The 17,943-nt window shown below is 43.2% G+C and overlaps 1 protein-coding gene across 1 annotated transcript; it reads right to left on the reverse strand.

Moving 5' to 3' along the window:
* Positions 1 to 531: 531 nt before the first annotated feature.
* Positions 532 to 17,461, reverse strand: SERTAD4 (SERTA domain containing 4). Its single transcript, XM_056853078.1, has 4 exons — positions 17,365 to 17,461; positions 16,505 to 16,739; positions 9,808 to 9,923; positions 532 to 1,318 (listed from the first exon to the last, which is right to left on the reverse strand). Exons 2-4 carry the CDS (start codon positions 16,722 to 16,724, stop codon positions 593 to 595), a joined length of 1,062 nt encoding a protein of 353 aa, XP_056709056.1. The 5' UTR covers positions 16,725 to 16,739; positions 17,365 to 17,461; the 3' UTR covers positions 532 to 592.
* Between the last annotated feature and the right edge of the window lie 482 nt (positions 17,462 to 17,943).

The following is a 17,943-nucleotide window of genomic DNA, read 5'->3' on the forward strand; positions in this document are numbered from 1 at the left end:
CTGGAGCTGCACATGGTATTTCTGATTACAGTTTCATACAAAGATGTTATTGCACCCTACTTGGCCAGCTGAGCCAGACACTTAATAATTGGAGTAGTTTTAATGCTAGCCCATGACATAGGCTTATTCTTCTTCAATGACATCCAGTCTTACTGACAGCAATTATTGTTGGGCAAGACACAGACCTCCCCCCTCCCTCTTTTGCTGGTAACAATTTGTTTATCAAATACATAATCCACTGATGAGCATAAAGGAGATTTTTCTTAATTCATGTCAGCCTCCCTTGGGGGAGGGTCATGTTTCCTCCATCTGGATGATTGGTTCTTTCAGAAACAAAAGCTAAAATATATTCGTACATTGCAAATTCAACTGTGCTCTTGATGAAGACTCCTTATATTTATAAATAGCTCTGTGATGCAGACCATACATACGCTCGGATGCCGTCTGCTCGCCAGTTGTTATAAACTATCCATGAATACATTGATTGTATTCGTAGTATAAAACTGTAAGAAAATCCATCCGGAATGAAATGGTGTTTGATAAACGGAACATCTTGTGCATGCTTCAGAACTGCCAACGTCGGGGAGGTGCTTCATATTTTACTTCCTTTACTGCAACATATTTTGCCACCTGGTAAGCATTCCCTTTTTCGTAAGGATTTCTTCCAAGATTCATTCACGTTGCTCTTGTCACCACGCCCCGTCTCAAAATAATCATAATATTTACTTTTACAGTCAGGGCCGTGATCACTTTTCATCGGTTCCCAGTCTGTTGCCCGTTCTCGTTCATGACCGCCTTTCTCATTGCTTAACACTGCCTTACCGTGTGGCCCGGCACTAGTAATGAAAATTTCATTGGCATGTATCTGATCGTCACTCCGGTAAACGGGGGCGCTGCTTACACCATATTCCACTTGCTGAGAACAGCTTGGCAAAGATATAGAAGGAGAGGAGGAAGAGGGGGAGGAAGAGGAATTTCCCACTGCGGAATTTGTAGATAACGGTAAACTCAAATAATGGCTGCCACATTCTTGATAAAAACAGCAGGTGTGGATCTTTTCACAGTCCTCCCTTGCCATCCGAAGACGTTTTCTATAAGGACAGTCATGAGACATGAACCATTCTTGGGCTGAGGCACCACCAAAAGAGCAAGTCGGGAAACACCAGTTGTTTTGCATGATAATTTCCCCATGAATTCTCTTCATTAAATTGTTTATGAGAACCGATCGCCTTAGGTAGACTTCAGGGTCATCGATGTACTTTAGTTTTTCCAAAGACATGTACAGGATATGTGCCCGCTCCTCAAAGACAGAGATTGTCTGCAAACAAAACAAAATAAAAAAAGGGAGAAAACAGCAATAACAAAGGTAAGCAGGGTGGGAGTTAGTTGAAAGATACCGTTGAGCCTTTGCCTACCTGGCAACTGCTTTTAACATTTCGAGCAACTCACTAACTATTCATCTTCTCCAATCCCATCAAATAACTGGGTGGTTTATTGGCTCATGTACTTCTTCTCCCCACAGCAGGGTTTTCTCCATTTAAAAAAATCAGTCAGAAGCCAGAGTCTGGAGGAAACCGGCGCTGGAATGTTTATTTTTTCTATGACTAGTACAGCTGCATGGAGTATTTTTGAGCCAAACTGTGTCATTGTGTAGAATAGTATTTATAGGCAGGGGGAGAAATAAACTAATAGTGCCATACTTTTAGGGGTACAGAAATTCATCCAACAGTACTTCCTCTGAGACTTTCAGGAATATAAATGAACTGAGGCAATGTTTAAAACAAATTGAAAATTCACTCATCACTGAAAAACCCAGGTCTATATAATTTCCTCAGCAGCCTAGCTATCTGGAGGTCATATATTTTCTCCAGGATTCATCGGTTTCAATATACACCTGCCATAGGACAAGCTCAATTTTCTGTTAAGGACTTCTGAAGAAATATTGTTTGTTCTTTATACACTACAATTTCATCCTGCCTTTCTTCCATTGTGGAACAGTATGTAGGTGGTTTACTAAGAGGTCTCCCATTCAGGCACACATCACCCATACCGGCTTAGCTTCAGCAAGATGCTGGGTCACGTGTCTTCCAAATAAGAGCTATAGACCCATACCACCTTTTGAATCTAACTTGTAGCCATCTGGCACTTCATTTCTTTCTGCTGCATGAAGATGCGACTAGGGTTGCCAACCTCCAGGTAGGGGCCTAGAGATCTAGAATTACAACTGATCTCTAGATTACAGAGTTCAATTCCTCTGGAGAAAACGGCAGCTTTGGAGGGTGGACTCTATGGTTTTGTACCCCATTGAAATCCATCTCCAGGTTCCACCTCCCCCCAAATCTTCTAGTACTTCCCAACCTGGAGTTGGCAACCCTAGATGCCACACAGAAGGTGTCTCATCCCATTTTCAGCAGGCCTTTCCTTTGATAGATGAGCAAAGAAAGGACAGAGGCACAAAAAATATATTCTTTTACTTCTGCATCAGTTTAAATGAAGAAAAATAAGTGCTCAGAAGATTTCTTCAAAGTCAGACACCCCCATGAAGGGGCATGTATTTGGGTTAGACATCAAACACAGCTGCTCACTCTTTCAATGGGCATCAGTAGGCCAAAACATAAGTCTATATGTGAAGAGGAAAAGCTGCTCGTAATTCCCCATTTCTCTCTCTCTTTTTTCTCTTTTGACCACAGAATATGGGCAGAAAAGAAAATCTTTCCTATGAGAACACAGGTGTAACTATGATATTGGGGGCCCTCCCTGCTCCTTCCATCCCATTCTTATAGCATGTACAGAGTAAATAATTGTTGTTTCAAAATTACATCCATATTTAACAATAAAATATACTAATGTAATTAAATACGTCCACAATACATTTAATACAAACCACTTGCATTCTATATAGAGATGAGGGATTAGATAAGTCACTCTAATACCAGACTGAGATCTTCCTCAGCCATCTTCCTCCCCTCTTCCCATTAACTGAAAACAGGAGTTCTTCTCATACTATCCATTTGTGAAGGAATTAAGTATCACATAGTTCAGTTTCTACTTTACTGCCATTTCTCCAACTGTTTACAGGCCTGTTGAATATCTACCACATCACTGGATGAATCATTATTACTGCCACAAAAGATACTATGGCTTTATAGCTAAGTTTGTGAACAGTAAAATTTGTTTAGTCAGATAATGCTACACTAGGCAGGTGTAGCATCTCGATTGTGAATGGACTATTAATCAGTACTCATCTGGAACATAAGACCTACATGAACACTTAGCCAGCTGCCACTTCAAATCCTAGTCAATTTAAATTAACAAATTAAGTAACTTTAAGCATATATTGCATTTTTTTTTGTTTCAAGAGGTTATAGATAATCCCCCTTTTTCCAAGGGGTGTAGATGCCTGAGCCCAATGGCCCACTGGGACCTTTTCCAGTGGCATTAATGGCTGATCTGCCCCTGCTCACCATAACATTTCTGGCTATGGGTCTGGCTCAGAGTCTCACCTCTACTCTCTAAAGCAGTGGTTCTCAACCTTCCTAATGCCGCGACCCTTTAATACAGTTCCTCATGTTGTGGTGACCGCCAACCATACAATTATTTTCGTTGCTACTTCATACCTGTAATTTTGCTACTGTTATGAATCGTAATGTAAATATCTGATATGCAGGATGTATTTTCATCACGTAGGGAGACATTTTAGATGTTACGTTAGGTTTGTGTAAGGCAGCTAATTGTGCTCATGAATATTCAGCAATTCAGGGGAACCACATGCTCCGCCTGGGATCATTGGAGAAGCCAATACAGTAAATAAAAACAAAATACACCAGTAGGAAAGAAACACCCAACCCCAATTCGTTCACAATCAAAATCTCCCTGCCCTTGGAAGAAGTGAGTTGTGAAGGTGAGCTGTGACTCACGAAAGCCCATATACCCTGCCAGAAATGTTGTTAGTCTTTAAGGTGCTAGATTCTTGCTCTTTTCTACTGCTACAGACAGACTAAGACCCATCCCGATCTATCTCCTTGGAAGTTTTGCAAACGCACAAAGCTGCCTTCTACTGAATCAGTAGAAAAGAGCAAGAGTCCAGTAGCACCTTAAAGATTAACAAAAATATTTTCTGCCAGGGTATGAGCTTTTGTGAGCCACAGCTCACTTCTTCAGATTCTACTGAATCAGATCCTCAGTATTGTCCACTCAGACTGGAAGCGGCTCTCCAGGGTCTTAGGTCAAGGCCTTGCACATCACCGAAATTCTGATCCTTTAAATCAGCTGTTTCCTAACTATGCTCCATGGAACACTTGGTGCTCCTTGAAACATCTCCTAGTGCTCCGTGAAGAGACTGGAAAGAAAAATGCTACTGTCATTGCTAGGTGAAAATTAATGACTAATTTCTCTCCTGAAAAGTGCTCCATAATGCAAAAGGTTTGGGAACCACTGCTTTAACTGAAGATGCCGGGGATTGAACCTGGGACCTTCTGCATGCCAAGCAGATGCTCTACCACTGAGTCATGTTTTGCTCTTCCTTCCTGAAGTACTGAGACTTTGAACAGAATGTCCTGAAGGGTTGCAACATCCCCTTTTGTGAATGCTGCCATCGCCCCCCACCCCCAAAGGCAGTTTTCAATGCAGAAACCGCGGCAGGGAAGAGAAGGCAGAAACCAAGCACAAAAGCTGAGCCTGACCTAAGCCTCTCTCACGGAGCCCGCAACAGCTCCCCCTCAGACAAGAGACCCTGGGGAGGGGGAGGAAACGCCTGAGGGCTCCAATTTGCCCGTCTGAGCCGTCTCAGGGGGCGAAACTCATCCCCGGCGTCCCCAGCGCAGAGCAGCCTCCCGTCCCCCACGCTGCATGAGGAAGAAGCCCCCGCAGCTCCCGCCAACTGTGCGGGAGGGGATGAGGGAGGGAAGGGGGGGAAAGGAACGTTGGCCTCATGTGACGCGGCGTGGCCAATGGCGAGGTGGGTTTCGGGCCTGGTGGGGCGAGAGGGGGAAAGAGTGAGAGAGCGAGTTGCTGACTGAGGCGGCTTCCTCCCTTTCCTCATCTGGGGAGCCTGAGATGGGGGGGTGGGAGTGGGAAGAGCCCTGCGCGGGGTCTGAGGGAGTTTTCCGATGGTCTTAGGTGACCCCTGTGAAAGGGTCGTTCGACCCTCAAAGGAGTCGCGACCCACAGGTTGAGAACCGCTGCTCTAAAGTCACTTGAGCTGGACCCACAGCACCCCTAGTTGTGGGCCTGAATCACTACAAGGCAGGGCTACAGATCTACTATCAGACTGCTGCTCCAATCAAGGAGAGTGTTTCATTTATAAGTATAGTACAGCAGCTGAAACGATGGCAGCCACTTCATTTGTGCAAATCCTGAAGACCCCTAGATCAACTACTCCACCTTACACCATGCCACTGTTGAGAAAGGTCCAACTATTTGATTTCTTATAAAAATACAGGCTCTCTCAAATCAAAGCATCAGCCTTTTGGCAAATTGCCTCTTCCACACATTTTGACACATTTTTCTGCCCTGTTGTAAACTATGTGCAGTCAACCATTTTGAAATCTACACTATTAATTCATTATTATACACTACTAATTTCTATTCAATTATTATTTACCTTTGTTTTCTACCAAATCTATCTTTTTGTAGGAAAATTACAGAAATGAACACACACACCTCTTACTATAAGTGAGATAGGATTAAATCATTAGCTGAAACAGATCCTATTTAAAAATGAAGTGTTTGATTCCAATAGAGCATGTGTTTCTATATAGCAAGCTCACTGTACAGGCTGAATGGTTAAAGCAATTAAAAAAGGACATAATCTTTCACCCCAGGGTCTCTGGCTCAATTGCAATCATTGTTGTCTGTAACTGGAAGCCAATAAGTATCTGGCAGGAGCTTTCTGTGAAATGATCTACTGGTCTCTGTCCAGTTCCCAGTAGAAACCTATCTACTCTAAAAAAAAATCACCATCAGATTTGGCAATCTTACTTAGCAAAAGGTCATGAGTACACATGAACCTTGGAGTATGACATTCCCTAGGGCTTAAAGCTTGATTTTCCAGATGTCCAGGCAATATGGGAATCTTGCAATCCTCTAATATATTATCTGTATTTTATTGTAGGCTGGAAGGAAGTTCTCAGCCACAAGAACTGTTATACTGGTACCTCTTCTCAATACTAATTTGGACTGAAAGAGTGAGAAAGTGAGGGAGAGAGAGAAATGATGAAAACCAAATAGGTGAGATCTGTATAGCTTTGTAGTTTCTGAATCATGACAGGTATTCAGCTAGTGAAACTACAAAGCCTGGTCTTGAATGAGAGCATTCTACAGGACTGTGCCTTCTGAACAGCATTATCCATTGGGTTTGTTCTGTAAATCTGCTTAGAAGCAGCCACAGCACAGACAGGTTGTCACTAATTCTCCAGCAAATATTAAGGTTTCTGCCCATATATCCAGGAACAGTAAACCAGACAATGTTGTGATTTGTTTTACTGGTGGCTTTGGATCGCTATTTTATAAGTAAACTTGAGCAAAACCACATAGTACAATAAAACTCCCTTTTCAAAGGGATTCTCCTTCTGGCTGGAATGCACATCCATTCACAATGAATGCAATTATGGTAAGTTTTACTACCTATCCCAATGAAGAATTAAGGTGGAATACATTACTTTTAATGGCACTGTGGCTTTCTAAATTGTTTTTCATAGTAAATAGCAACGACAGCAGTAATTATTATGATAGTAATAATAATTGATAATAGGTGTTTAAAACGGTTCACGTATACTGTCTTGGGGACAGAATAAACACTACTACTCTTTCATACAGGCTACTGAAAAGCTTTTGTATATAGTGGTGCCCAGCAGAGATGCCATGTTTATTAATTTACATTTTGTTTTACCTTTAGCAAGTCAAGGCAATTAACAACATCAAAAGCTAAAAGATTTAAGTGTAATGCATTAAGAAATCACAGAAAATGAACAGACTCATCAACACAACAAATCAGGGCGGTCATAGGCCTTCTGCAACAGGCACAACCTCCCCTAAGGGACAAGCAACTTTGCACTTCATTGGAAAAGGGTTCCAGAGTCTCCAGGCAACTGCCCAAAGGGCAACTACTTCAAGTCTCATACAGGGAGATGTGTTCTTTAATAAGGTAAGTGAGCCTCAGGCTGCCAGAGGGTTTAAAGGGAAGCTCCAGCCCTTTGTATTCATCTCGGAAGCAAACTGTTAAGCAGTGCAAATTGTTCCGTATAGCAGCATGTAGAGTATGCATGCTAGGGCCAAGTTAATCCTGGCAACAGCAGTAGTGTCATGCATATTTTACACACAACTGAAAATGCACATGGTAAGGAACATCCCAACATTGTCAACAACATGGACACAGTAGTGGTGATAAAGTAATACAGTTAAAGCTTTATTATCTGGCACTTGATTATCAGGAAAGCCCAGTTATCTGGCCTTGCCTAGAAGACATTCCTCCCTCTCATCCATCATACCCCTGCATCTTCAGGCATGTGTGTACCCAACTCCTGCCTCTACAGCCAGCCAATTTGATGCCTCTAGCCATTGCTGGACTATTGACAGCTGGCACTGCTAATGTCATGCTTGGGTGCCTCAGCCTGTCTCAAGCTGTTGGGAGCCAGGCCAGCTCTGTTAGAGGGCCCCCCAAGCAGCTGGCCTACTTGTCTGCCTGCTGTGTGGGATGGCTATGTTGCTTGGGTGGAAGAAGAAGGGTTCCACCAGGCATGAGGGCTGGTGCCATGGTATTCCCAATGTGTGGGGTTTGGTCACTGTGAATTCTTCTGGATCGAGGGTGGGGCAGAGCAAGTGGATTGAGACCTCTGGCTTCAGGTCTCCCTACCCTCTCAGCTGTGTGCATGGTGAGAATGGGATCATTACAAGTAAAGGTGAATGCAAACATTTGTTGATAAGCAGTATACGAGAGACCAAAGCTAGTAGGAGGTGAGGTTTACCGTCTCCCCTAGAGCAAGGTATGGCAACAGTTTGATCCACTGCAGCAGGAAGGCAAACCCACAAACTCTGGAACCTGAGATCTATTTTGGTGGACACACCAAGGACCACTGCTAGTTAAGCCAAACAGGAGCACTTAGCAGCTACAGGAACAAGCAATGAGAAGAACATGCAAAAAGTTCAATCTATCTTGAAGTTATGTGAATTTAAATTCAAATACTGAGAAGATATTATAAGTAAAAAATCAAGTGGGATTACCAGACAACATGAGTAGCAGAGAAAACATAGTGAAAGTCAGAGGGATTCCTGAGCATGCTTAGATTTAATATTTTATTTAAATGATTGCATAGCTGCTATTGCTGGATCTGATTCTGATAATATATTATTGTGCTTGCCATCTTAATTTTAACTTTGCCAGAAAAAGAAAATTTGGAAGACATGTTGTATTTATCTTTCAGAATACCAACTCTAAAGATTTATTTATGAATCATGAGATCAAATAGATGGGAAATTGATTCATTTTCTAAATGAGCGCTTCCTCTTTTCTATTTCACTGTGGAAAAAGAGATTGTTGAAATTCCTAAAATAAACTAAGCAAAAAAACCATTCCGGTTGAGTGGACTGTTCCTTTTCTGTTGCATTTCTATTTTAACCAGCAATGGATTATGATAAAAGATTCAAAAGAAGCACTTCTGTTTTTAGAACAATTTGGCTCTTATGAAATTGAAGCTGTTACTTTAAATTATGCTACTCAAATTCAATCTGTTTCTTATCATTTTCTGCAGCAGTTAGTTGGTAATGCCTGTTTAGAAGTAACTGATGTAACTCCTATTGTTGGAGAAATAGCACATAAACTTTTGGGGAGCAAAGGGAATGATATTGCTCAAAGTGAAAAAGGAATCCTACTCAGTGTGTTATAAATATAAATGTGTGACTCTAATGGAATTTGAAAGTTGTATCGAGCAAAAGAAAAAGGGTGGACATTGTTATTAAAAAGGGAAAATAGAAATGGGAAAGTTAGATTTCTTGACTTGTACCCTATAAGATCTGGAAGGGATATTGAGCTGTTGGACTTTACTGCCTTCTTGCACTCAAAGTCCTCCAAAATTTTGTCCACAGAGAGAAGGGCAGATGTCCCCTCCCCCACTACCAATGACAGACATGTCTTTCCATCCTTGGAAACCTCATGTAAAGCCACCGAGTTTAAATGTTAAGGGCTGTAGTAGTCAAATAAAAAAGAGAAATCTTTGAGTTCCTAAAAAGTCAGTATAAAGATACTGTGTTTATGCAGGCAACTCCTATTAAAACTGGTCACTCATTATCGGACATGTTTAAGACTAGGCAAAATATTCTGGCAGTTTGGCAGCCATTGGATTTTCTGTCTAATTTTACCTGCTAGAAAACAAGGAGTCAATATCCAGGGTAAAGGAGATCTTGAATTCGGGTAAATTATAACCACAGGGCCTACATGTCCCTTATGTTCTACATATGTCAGGGTGATGATCTCACTGCGCCTAGAGTTGCGGGGGAGTAGACACAGAATCTGACTGATGAGCTCAAAATGTTCATCCTCTATCCTTTCTCACTTATTAGAGCAGACAAAATATCATTGTTGCTTCTAGTTGATTGTGGTAATAAAGCACCAGTGACAGCTACGTCATTCATTATAGCACTCTGGAGCAATTGTAGTAAAAACAAATCCAGACATTTCAAAGAGAAGTAAAATATAAATTAATATAGGAACAACTGAATTACTGTCATAACTTGGGTGGAGTATTTTGCTGTTTCAAGCAAGTGTGACCTCATATCAGAATCACTTACTTAAGGCTGGTTTTTAAAACTTACTTTGGGTGTACAGCTGGTGAGTGGTGGATGAAAGTCCTCCTCTTCCACATATTTCCTTTTAAAGTATGTGATCTTGGATGTTGCTACAGGATTTGAAATTCCTCTGTGGTGTGATCCTGCGGAAAATAAATTACACATGACAAGTGATATGCGGTCTGCCTGAGGTTTCCAAAAGAAAATACTTAGCCTTTTCCCCTCCAGTGCAGAAGAACTCTGCTGCACATTTCTGTGTGTGTTTATGGTCTTAAGAATCTACTGTAATAATAGTTCATGTGAAAAATACTGTGGGCAATGGAGGGCTCTGCTACGAGACAATTTAGGAAGCAAGGCTGTTTATTTAAGCATACTTGTCACATGGGCTTAGGCACTCACTTTGCATATTTGGCTCTCAGAACGCTTTCATTCCACACATCTAACCAGTTTTTTAAAAATCACAGTGTTTATCACTGCACTCTGTGCTACCTTGAGGAGTTAGGGGTTACTAGAAGTTTATATCTATAGATCTATATATCAGTATGGATAAGTATAGATATAAGCTAGGGTGCCAACCTCCAGGTACTAGCTGGAGATCTCCTGCTAGTACAACTGATCTCCAGCCAATAGAGATCAGTTCACCTGGAGAAAATGGCCACTTTGGCAATTGGACTCATCGCATTGAAGTCCCTCCCATCCCCAAACCCTGCCCTCCTCAAAAATCTCCAAGTATTTCCCAACCTGGAGCTGGCAACCCTAGATATAACCAGAAGTTTTACAATACAGGACTCAATGGGAGCAAGCCTGAGCACGTGTACTCAGAAGTTAGTGCTGTTTTATTTAATGGGGCTTCTTCCCAGGAAAATGTTCTTGGGATTGCCGCCATTATGCAGTAGCTGCTTAACTACTTAACCCCAAATATGCTCGGGTTAACATCAACTATGCTCAGTAAAACTAAGGATAACTCAGACAAATATGCTGGGCAAATGAAATCTTTCTGCAACTTTTTTTTGCCACTACTACACATCTTTTCATAGCATGTGCTGCTACTTTTCTTGGGGAAATAGTAGCTACTTCCCAAAAGTTCTTTTAAAGGAAATAATAAATGCATCCGGTTATGTAGACCGTCTATAAAAATGCAAACCGCATGAACCAACTTTCTAGGAAGTAAATTCCCACAAACTTAGAGGTAGTTGTTTGTGCCACTAAGGTGACATGGGGAAGACTGGACTACTAGTTCCTAAGGCACAGTGACACTTTTTTTTTGCCTTTGACAAATTTCTTCTCTCTTAATAACAGTCATCTTCATGCAGAAGGCACACTGCACTTACACGACCCATCCTACAAGGAAGAACGCTGGCCTGATGGGAAAGCCAAATCCTATTTGTAAGTAATGCTAAAATTTGCATAATTTGCTATAATAACCAAGTTGGTGTGATACTCCTTAAGCTTCATAGAAAAGAAGTGATTTGGAACAGGTAGCCAAAAATGTAATTGCTTTGAGCTCTTTGGAGACCAATGGATATTATAATCTAGCGTGGGTCACAGTACACCAATCAAACCATATGCTGCCACAGAGAGTGAAATTTTAATTATTGTCTAGCATTTAATATGGCCACCTGTTTGGGGCTTTATTACATTTTTTCCCCCAGGTGTTAATTTAAACCTCCAGTAAATGACGTACAAGACAAACTGGGTGGGCATAAAGCTTCCTTTAAGCCAGAGTTCTCCTGGTCTCAATCAGCATCAGAACCTCCCCCCCACCCCGCGATACTGGGGCTCAGCCCTGGAATATGTCAATACAGAAATGTATATGCTGCCAGCTATCCAACAACGGCCTTCATAGCAGCTAAATAGTCAAAATATTCAAACATCTAAAACAATCGACAGTATGAAAATCTCTGAATAACAGCAGACCAACAGCAAGCTAGCCTTTCATTGCTGTGGTCTATTTTGACTTTCAATCTGCCCTTTTCTAGGAGGCTCAAAGCAGGCAACAATATTTGGAAACAATACTTGTTTCCAAGCAAGCAAGCGGTTGTCTGAATATGCAATCGTGGCTAAAATGACTAACTTAGCCAACAACAAACAACAATATGAGTCGTTTCATTAAAAGTGGAAACTTCATTATCAATATGTAAAAGATTAGCCACACATGATGTTATCAGGTTAGACTAGATGTTATAACTTGATATAATTTTATTGACAATTTCTTTATGCTGGGAAAGCTGTTCAGATATGTATAAACTATGTATTGAGATTCACAATCATATGCATTGTAACAATTTACCCCTATCTTTTGATTTGCTTTCCTTCCCCCTCTTTTCCCCTTTCTATATTAAAAATAAATAAAAAATATAAAAAAGCAAGCATACATGAACACACAGGCACAAATACACACACAACTAAAAGACCCCTTGCCCATATACTAGTATAAAAAGACCTTGACTTTCTTCCAAAATTTATTCACAGACAGGCTTTGTTGGACCTCTGGAAGAATGGCATTCCAAAGCATAGAACAGCAGAAAGTATCTCTAAGATTATTTGTTGTATGACGTATTTTAAACATTTATATTCTGCCCCCCAACCAGATGGTTACAATTAAAATCAAATCTGTCTCATCAGTAAAAGAAAACAATCCTTATCAACAAAAATTTTAAAAATCAGCATTAAGAATATATGCACACAAACATATATACACCCACAAGTAGAGATGAAATCAAAATATACAGGGCAGCTTTAAAGACATAAAACCAGTAAGTAAACTTTCCATAGACTAAATACAAAGAGTGGAAAGTGGTCAACATTTTTTACCCAGTTCCAAAAATTCAAAAGTCAGACAAATAGATTAAGGGAAAGTGTTCCACATCTGGGATGCCACAAATGAAAACTGACAGCTTCTGATGCTGATCCATCTAACCTCAAAAAATGAGGAGAAATAGATGGAGTAGGGCCTCCAAATAAATCATAACTGAGAAGCAGATATGCTTGGAGGTGGTCCCAATTAAAGCTGTTTAGGGCTTCAAGGCAGTAACCAGCACTTTGAATTGGTCCCCAATGCAGACTGGCAGTCAGTGACATTATTTCAGTTTGGGGGAAATATGCTCCCTATAGCAGGCACCAGTTAACAATCTGGTCTCCATGATCTGTAACTTCAAAGTCATATTCAAAGACAGACCCAAGAAGAGTACATTACATTAATCTAACCTGGTTGTAATCAGTGCATGGATAAGTCCAAATCCTGCCTTTCTTGGAAGGGCCATAGATGCACTACCTGCCAAAGCCAGTAAAAAGCACTATGTGCTATAATTCATTCCTTCAAGAAAGAAACCCAATCCAGAACAGGCCAATGACTCAATTCCTGATTGGCCCTATTACTGACAAGCAGCACCTCTGTTTGATCTGGATTGAGCTTCAGTTTACTGGCCATTATTCAGCCCATTACTTCTTCCAGGCAATGGTTCAGAACTCCTTCATCTGAGTCAGATGTAAGGGAGAAACAGTTGAGGGTCATCCACCTATCGGTTGCACCAATCCACATTCCCGGTTGACCTCACTTGGTAGCTTCATGCAGATGTTGAAAAGCATAAGGGATAAGATGGAATGTTGTGGGATATCACAACTCAAGTGCCATGGCTCAAGCTCTAACTTACCCTTCTTGGTAACACCCCTCCCACCTTCTGAACTGGAAAGAAGGATTGGTGGATCTTCATTCAGACTTGTACCTGACAAACTGAGCATTGACTCATGAAAGCTTACACCCCTGGAATGCTTTGTTGGTCTCTAAGGTGCTACTGGACTCGAATTTTGTTCTGTTACTACAAGCTAACATGGCTGTGTGTGTTTTGCCGTCAAGTCACAGCTGACTTATGGCAACCCCGTAGGGTTTTCAAGGCAAGAGATGTTCAGAGGTCCGCCATGTCATGTCCCTGGTTTTCCTTGGAGATCTCCCATCCAAATACTTGCCAGAGTCAAGGCTGAGTGTGTGTGACTGGCCCAAGGTCACTCAACAAGTTGCCATGGCAGAGTGGGGATTCAAACGTGGGTTTCCCAGATCCTAGTCTGAAACCTTAACCACTACACCATGCTGGCTCTCTCTAACATTGCTACCCCTCCCCCTTCAAAAAAGCCTGGAGGCATCTGGCCCACCAGCTACTTGAGCATCTTGTCCAAGAAAGGGACATTAGCTACTGGACAACAGTTATCCAGTTCATTATAGTCTAAGGAAGGTTGCTTCAAGAGTGGTTTTATAATCTGCTACCTAATAATCACAAGCCACATATATCTGTAATCAAGGATTGTCAATTGCTCCTTTGCTCCCACTGCAATTTATTCACTAAGTGTGCGCAGAACCCATGAACTCTCCCAAAAAAGTTCACTTCTTCCGAAACATTTTGAGATTGGATCACAAAACCTATGTGCACATGCACTCTCACACTGCTTCTGCTATTCCCACCAGTCACCTTTGTTATATGTAAAAAACCTAACACATTAAAAAGGTGAGTTTTGATCTTGCTGGGATGTGGGAACTGCCTAGCTTGTTCCTCTATTCTAGCCCTGCCCCTTTTGCCTCCATGCTTGACTCCCAAAACTGAGCATATCCAGTTGTGAATTGCAGTTATATGTTCTCGCACTGCCCTCTGGGAACTGTAGTTCAATCCACTGAGTTCTGTGTGCATTTTACCATGATTAGCATCACTGACTGATGAATTCCATGAACTGCACAGGTGCAAAGGTAGCACTGTAGAAGGTAGCTGATTTTCAGTGATGCCCTAAAATGACCCGGAGGTACAGAAAATCCAAGGAAGTAAGGACATTGTATACATGCACCAAGAGTGGCTACTCAGCCAGCCACCATGCTGAATGCTGTCACTGCATAAAACTACATGAAATGCTGCTAGTCTGAACTGAGCCAGTAATCAAAGCAATCGTATTAGAGGGTTGCCTCCACTGCAACAGGCATTATGAACAAAGTAAATTCATTTCTGAACACCTGTCTTCTGAACATCAAATCACTCCCTTCAGTGAATTGGGGTAAGTAAACAGCACTTCTTAGATTACGAAAAGCAAGGCATTGAGGACCATTCACACTTGCCTTGAAGTCATGTTCTTTTCCTTGGAAAACCAAGAAAGTTCACCTCAAACTCAGGGTGAATTTCTCCCTGTAGTAAGAGGTAATACATACAGGTCTCATAGTAGCAGATGAGGCAGTTAATCTGTATCTGGACTTCTCTACTTCATGCTATAAGTGAGAGATCATGTGCTGAAAAGCTCTTCCAGAGTGGGGGGGGGGGATATTTCTATGCATAGAAAGCTAACATATAACGCTGAAGGCTAGGCTACAGCTACCTTTCTCCCTTGCATCTTGTTTCCTTTGTGCAGTGATATTTCTTGGTTTTTGTTTAGTTTCCCCCCCCCCATATGCAAGAGCGTTCGTTAACATGAGTCCACATCTGTACTCTGAAGTATTACATTCCAGAAACAGGTTTACCACTTCCCCTGTTGTTAGTAAGAATTAGACCTAAGAGGCACTTCGTTTATCATCATTATCATCACATTTCTTTCAGAGCTCAACCCTACCTCTAAAAACACGAGCTGAATATCAGACTTGGGTAAGTTCTAACCCAAGGGAAACAACCAGCGCTGGTGACAGCTCTCTCTCTCTCTTTATTTTAGAAACTGCAAAAATAGTACCTACCCTTCCTGGCAGGGCTCAGTGAAATCCTAACAAAGAAGAATAAAACAGGAGTCCAGTAGCAGCTTAGAGACCAAGCTATTCTAACCTTGTTAGTGTTTAAGGCCCCGCTGGATTCCTGTTTGATTTTTCTGGTGCAGGCAAAACACCACTGCCCATCTGGAATGAACAAAAACAGAGAATACCTTCAACCAGGCATTGCAAAGTGCCTTTTAAATGGGGGCAATTACTAGCCGTTAACACAGCTGGAAGGGATTCCCCACTCAGAAACAGCCTTCAGGCTGGAAACTTAAAACCATTCCAGCCCCTCTTTCAACAGCCACTGGTCACCGCAGCGAAACAGAACCTCAATGTGCAGAGGCACTGTACCCCATCAGATGCTGGGGAGAAAGAACAGGAGAAGGCTCTTGCCTTAATGGCCTGCTTGGGACCCTTCCAAAGGTTCCCAGCTAGCCAGTGTCCCAGCAGGTCTGGAATAGGGTTGAAGTAGCTCAGGTCTTTTAAACTTCTTGCTAGTGTTATTTATCTGCAAGCCCTGCTTTGTCCTCACCGTTATAATTTGTAGAACATCCTGCTTTGTCCAAAGGTGTTTTTGTTTTTTTTTCCTGCTGACTTAGGGCGATCCCACAGGGTCTTCAAGAAAGACAAGAGGCGCTCAGAGATGGTTTGCCATTGCCTGCCTCTGCGTAGCAATCCTGGACTTCCTTGGTGGTCTCCCATCCACATACCAACCACAGCCAACCCTGCTTAGCTTCTGAGATCTGCCAAGATCAGGCCAGCCTGGCCCATCCAGGTCAGGGAACCTTCTCGTAATCCTTACAACCCTGCAAGGCTGGCAGTTTTTATCCACCCCCCCCCAAAAAAAAACACCTCGCAGATGGAAGGGGGGGGGCTTGCTGGTGCGGGTTTGCCATTTCAGTCATCTTTCTTTATTGCTATTGACCCCCCCCCCCATTATTTTCAGCTATTTCCATATCCCGCCAGTCAGTCCGGGGCGAGACTCGAACCAGGGACCCGCAGTCTGCCTACCTGACTCCGGCGGCTGCCCAGCGGCCGCCCTGCCGTCGCCCGGAGGCTGCTGCTGCTGCTGCGCCTGGCCCTGGCTACTGCTGCTGCAGGCGGCGGCGGCATCCGAGGCAGGGCTGCCCTTGCTGCAACAGCGCGACTCCCACAGCGGCGGGTACTCGGCGGCTCCTTCGGAGGAGACAATGGGCTCGCAGAAGCTACTCAGGGGCAGCACCAGAGTCATCGCGGCGCCTCCGACCTGCAAGCGGGAGACAAAGATCAGGCGGGCCCGTCGGGTCAGGCAGAGCCCCGCCACGCCACGCCACGCCGCCCACCCAGCTCTGCCCTGCCCTGCCCTGCCCGCGGCCATGCCTGCCTGGCATTTCGCTCGCCCGCCAGCCCGCCCTATGGACGCTTCGGGGAATGAATCGCTTGCCAGCTCCGGCGTTCGCCCTCTTTTCCCACACTTGCTCTCTCTGCTGTGGCTGCTGGGTTTTTGTTTGTTTGCTCACCCCGTTGTTCGCCAGGCTCAAGATATCGTCCCCTCACCTTCCGGTAGCCCCTTTCCAAAAATGACCCCCTTTCCCATGAAAGAGGCAAAACAATTCCCTGGACCACTCTGCTGATGAAGGGGACCAGACCCTAGAACTGATATTCTCTCTCACACACACACATTCATTGCAAGTCAGCGCCTTTGATTTTGACTGCACTTACTTCCAGGTAAGTGCGCTTAGCGCCGCAACCGTTCCCCAGATAAGAGGCGAACCTTTACCCTTCTGTCATCCGTCTCCCCCCCCCCCCCAAATCCCTTCCTCTGCTCTCGACTCTCTTCTCAATTCGTTTTTTCCTCTCCCATTCTGGAAAAGCAGTAAATCCAAACCAACCTATCCGGCCGATGCTCCTAGATTGCAAGAGGATCACTTTATTCTCTCCACATACTCCGCCGGTCTCATTTGCAAAAACACAGCGACCTCAGCAACGTGTGTCTTGTGTGTGGCTGGCTGGCTGGCTTTTTTTCCTCCCCCCCCCCCCCCAATCGTCTTCTTTCCCTCCCCAAGCGAAACAGAGCAAGACTCTTAGGTAGTTGTTTCCACCAGCCCCGATTGGGCTGAACTGGATCTGCCTCCAGTCAAAACACTGAGATTAAGACAGAAAATTGGCTCCGGTTTCAAGCCGTGAGTTGCAATCCCATAGGAGCCAAGCACAACATCAGTGGAGCAAGCAGAATATTAAACAGGAGCAGGGACTACGGGGCTGGAGCCAGGCTGCCTGAGTTATCATCCAGTCCCAAGCAACAACAAAAAAAAAAAAAGTGGGGGGGGAGGGAGAGTGCAAACAAACTTTTTGAAAGGGGCTGGCAATCCACATCACAATCCACTTTTCCCAATAATGCACGTATTCCTTGGCATGCAAGCCAGACGCCTCCTCCCTCTTTCAATGTGCTTTCCAAGAAAGAGGAATTC

The sequence above is a fragment of the Euleptes europaea genome, chromosome 7 (genome assembly GCF_029931775.1).
Source record: "Euleptes europaea isolate rEulEur1 chromosome 7, rEulEur1.hap1, whole genome shotgun sequence".
NCBI lineage: Eukaryota > Metazoa > Chordata > Lepidosauria > Squamata > Sphaerodactylidae > Euleptes > Euleptes europaea.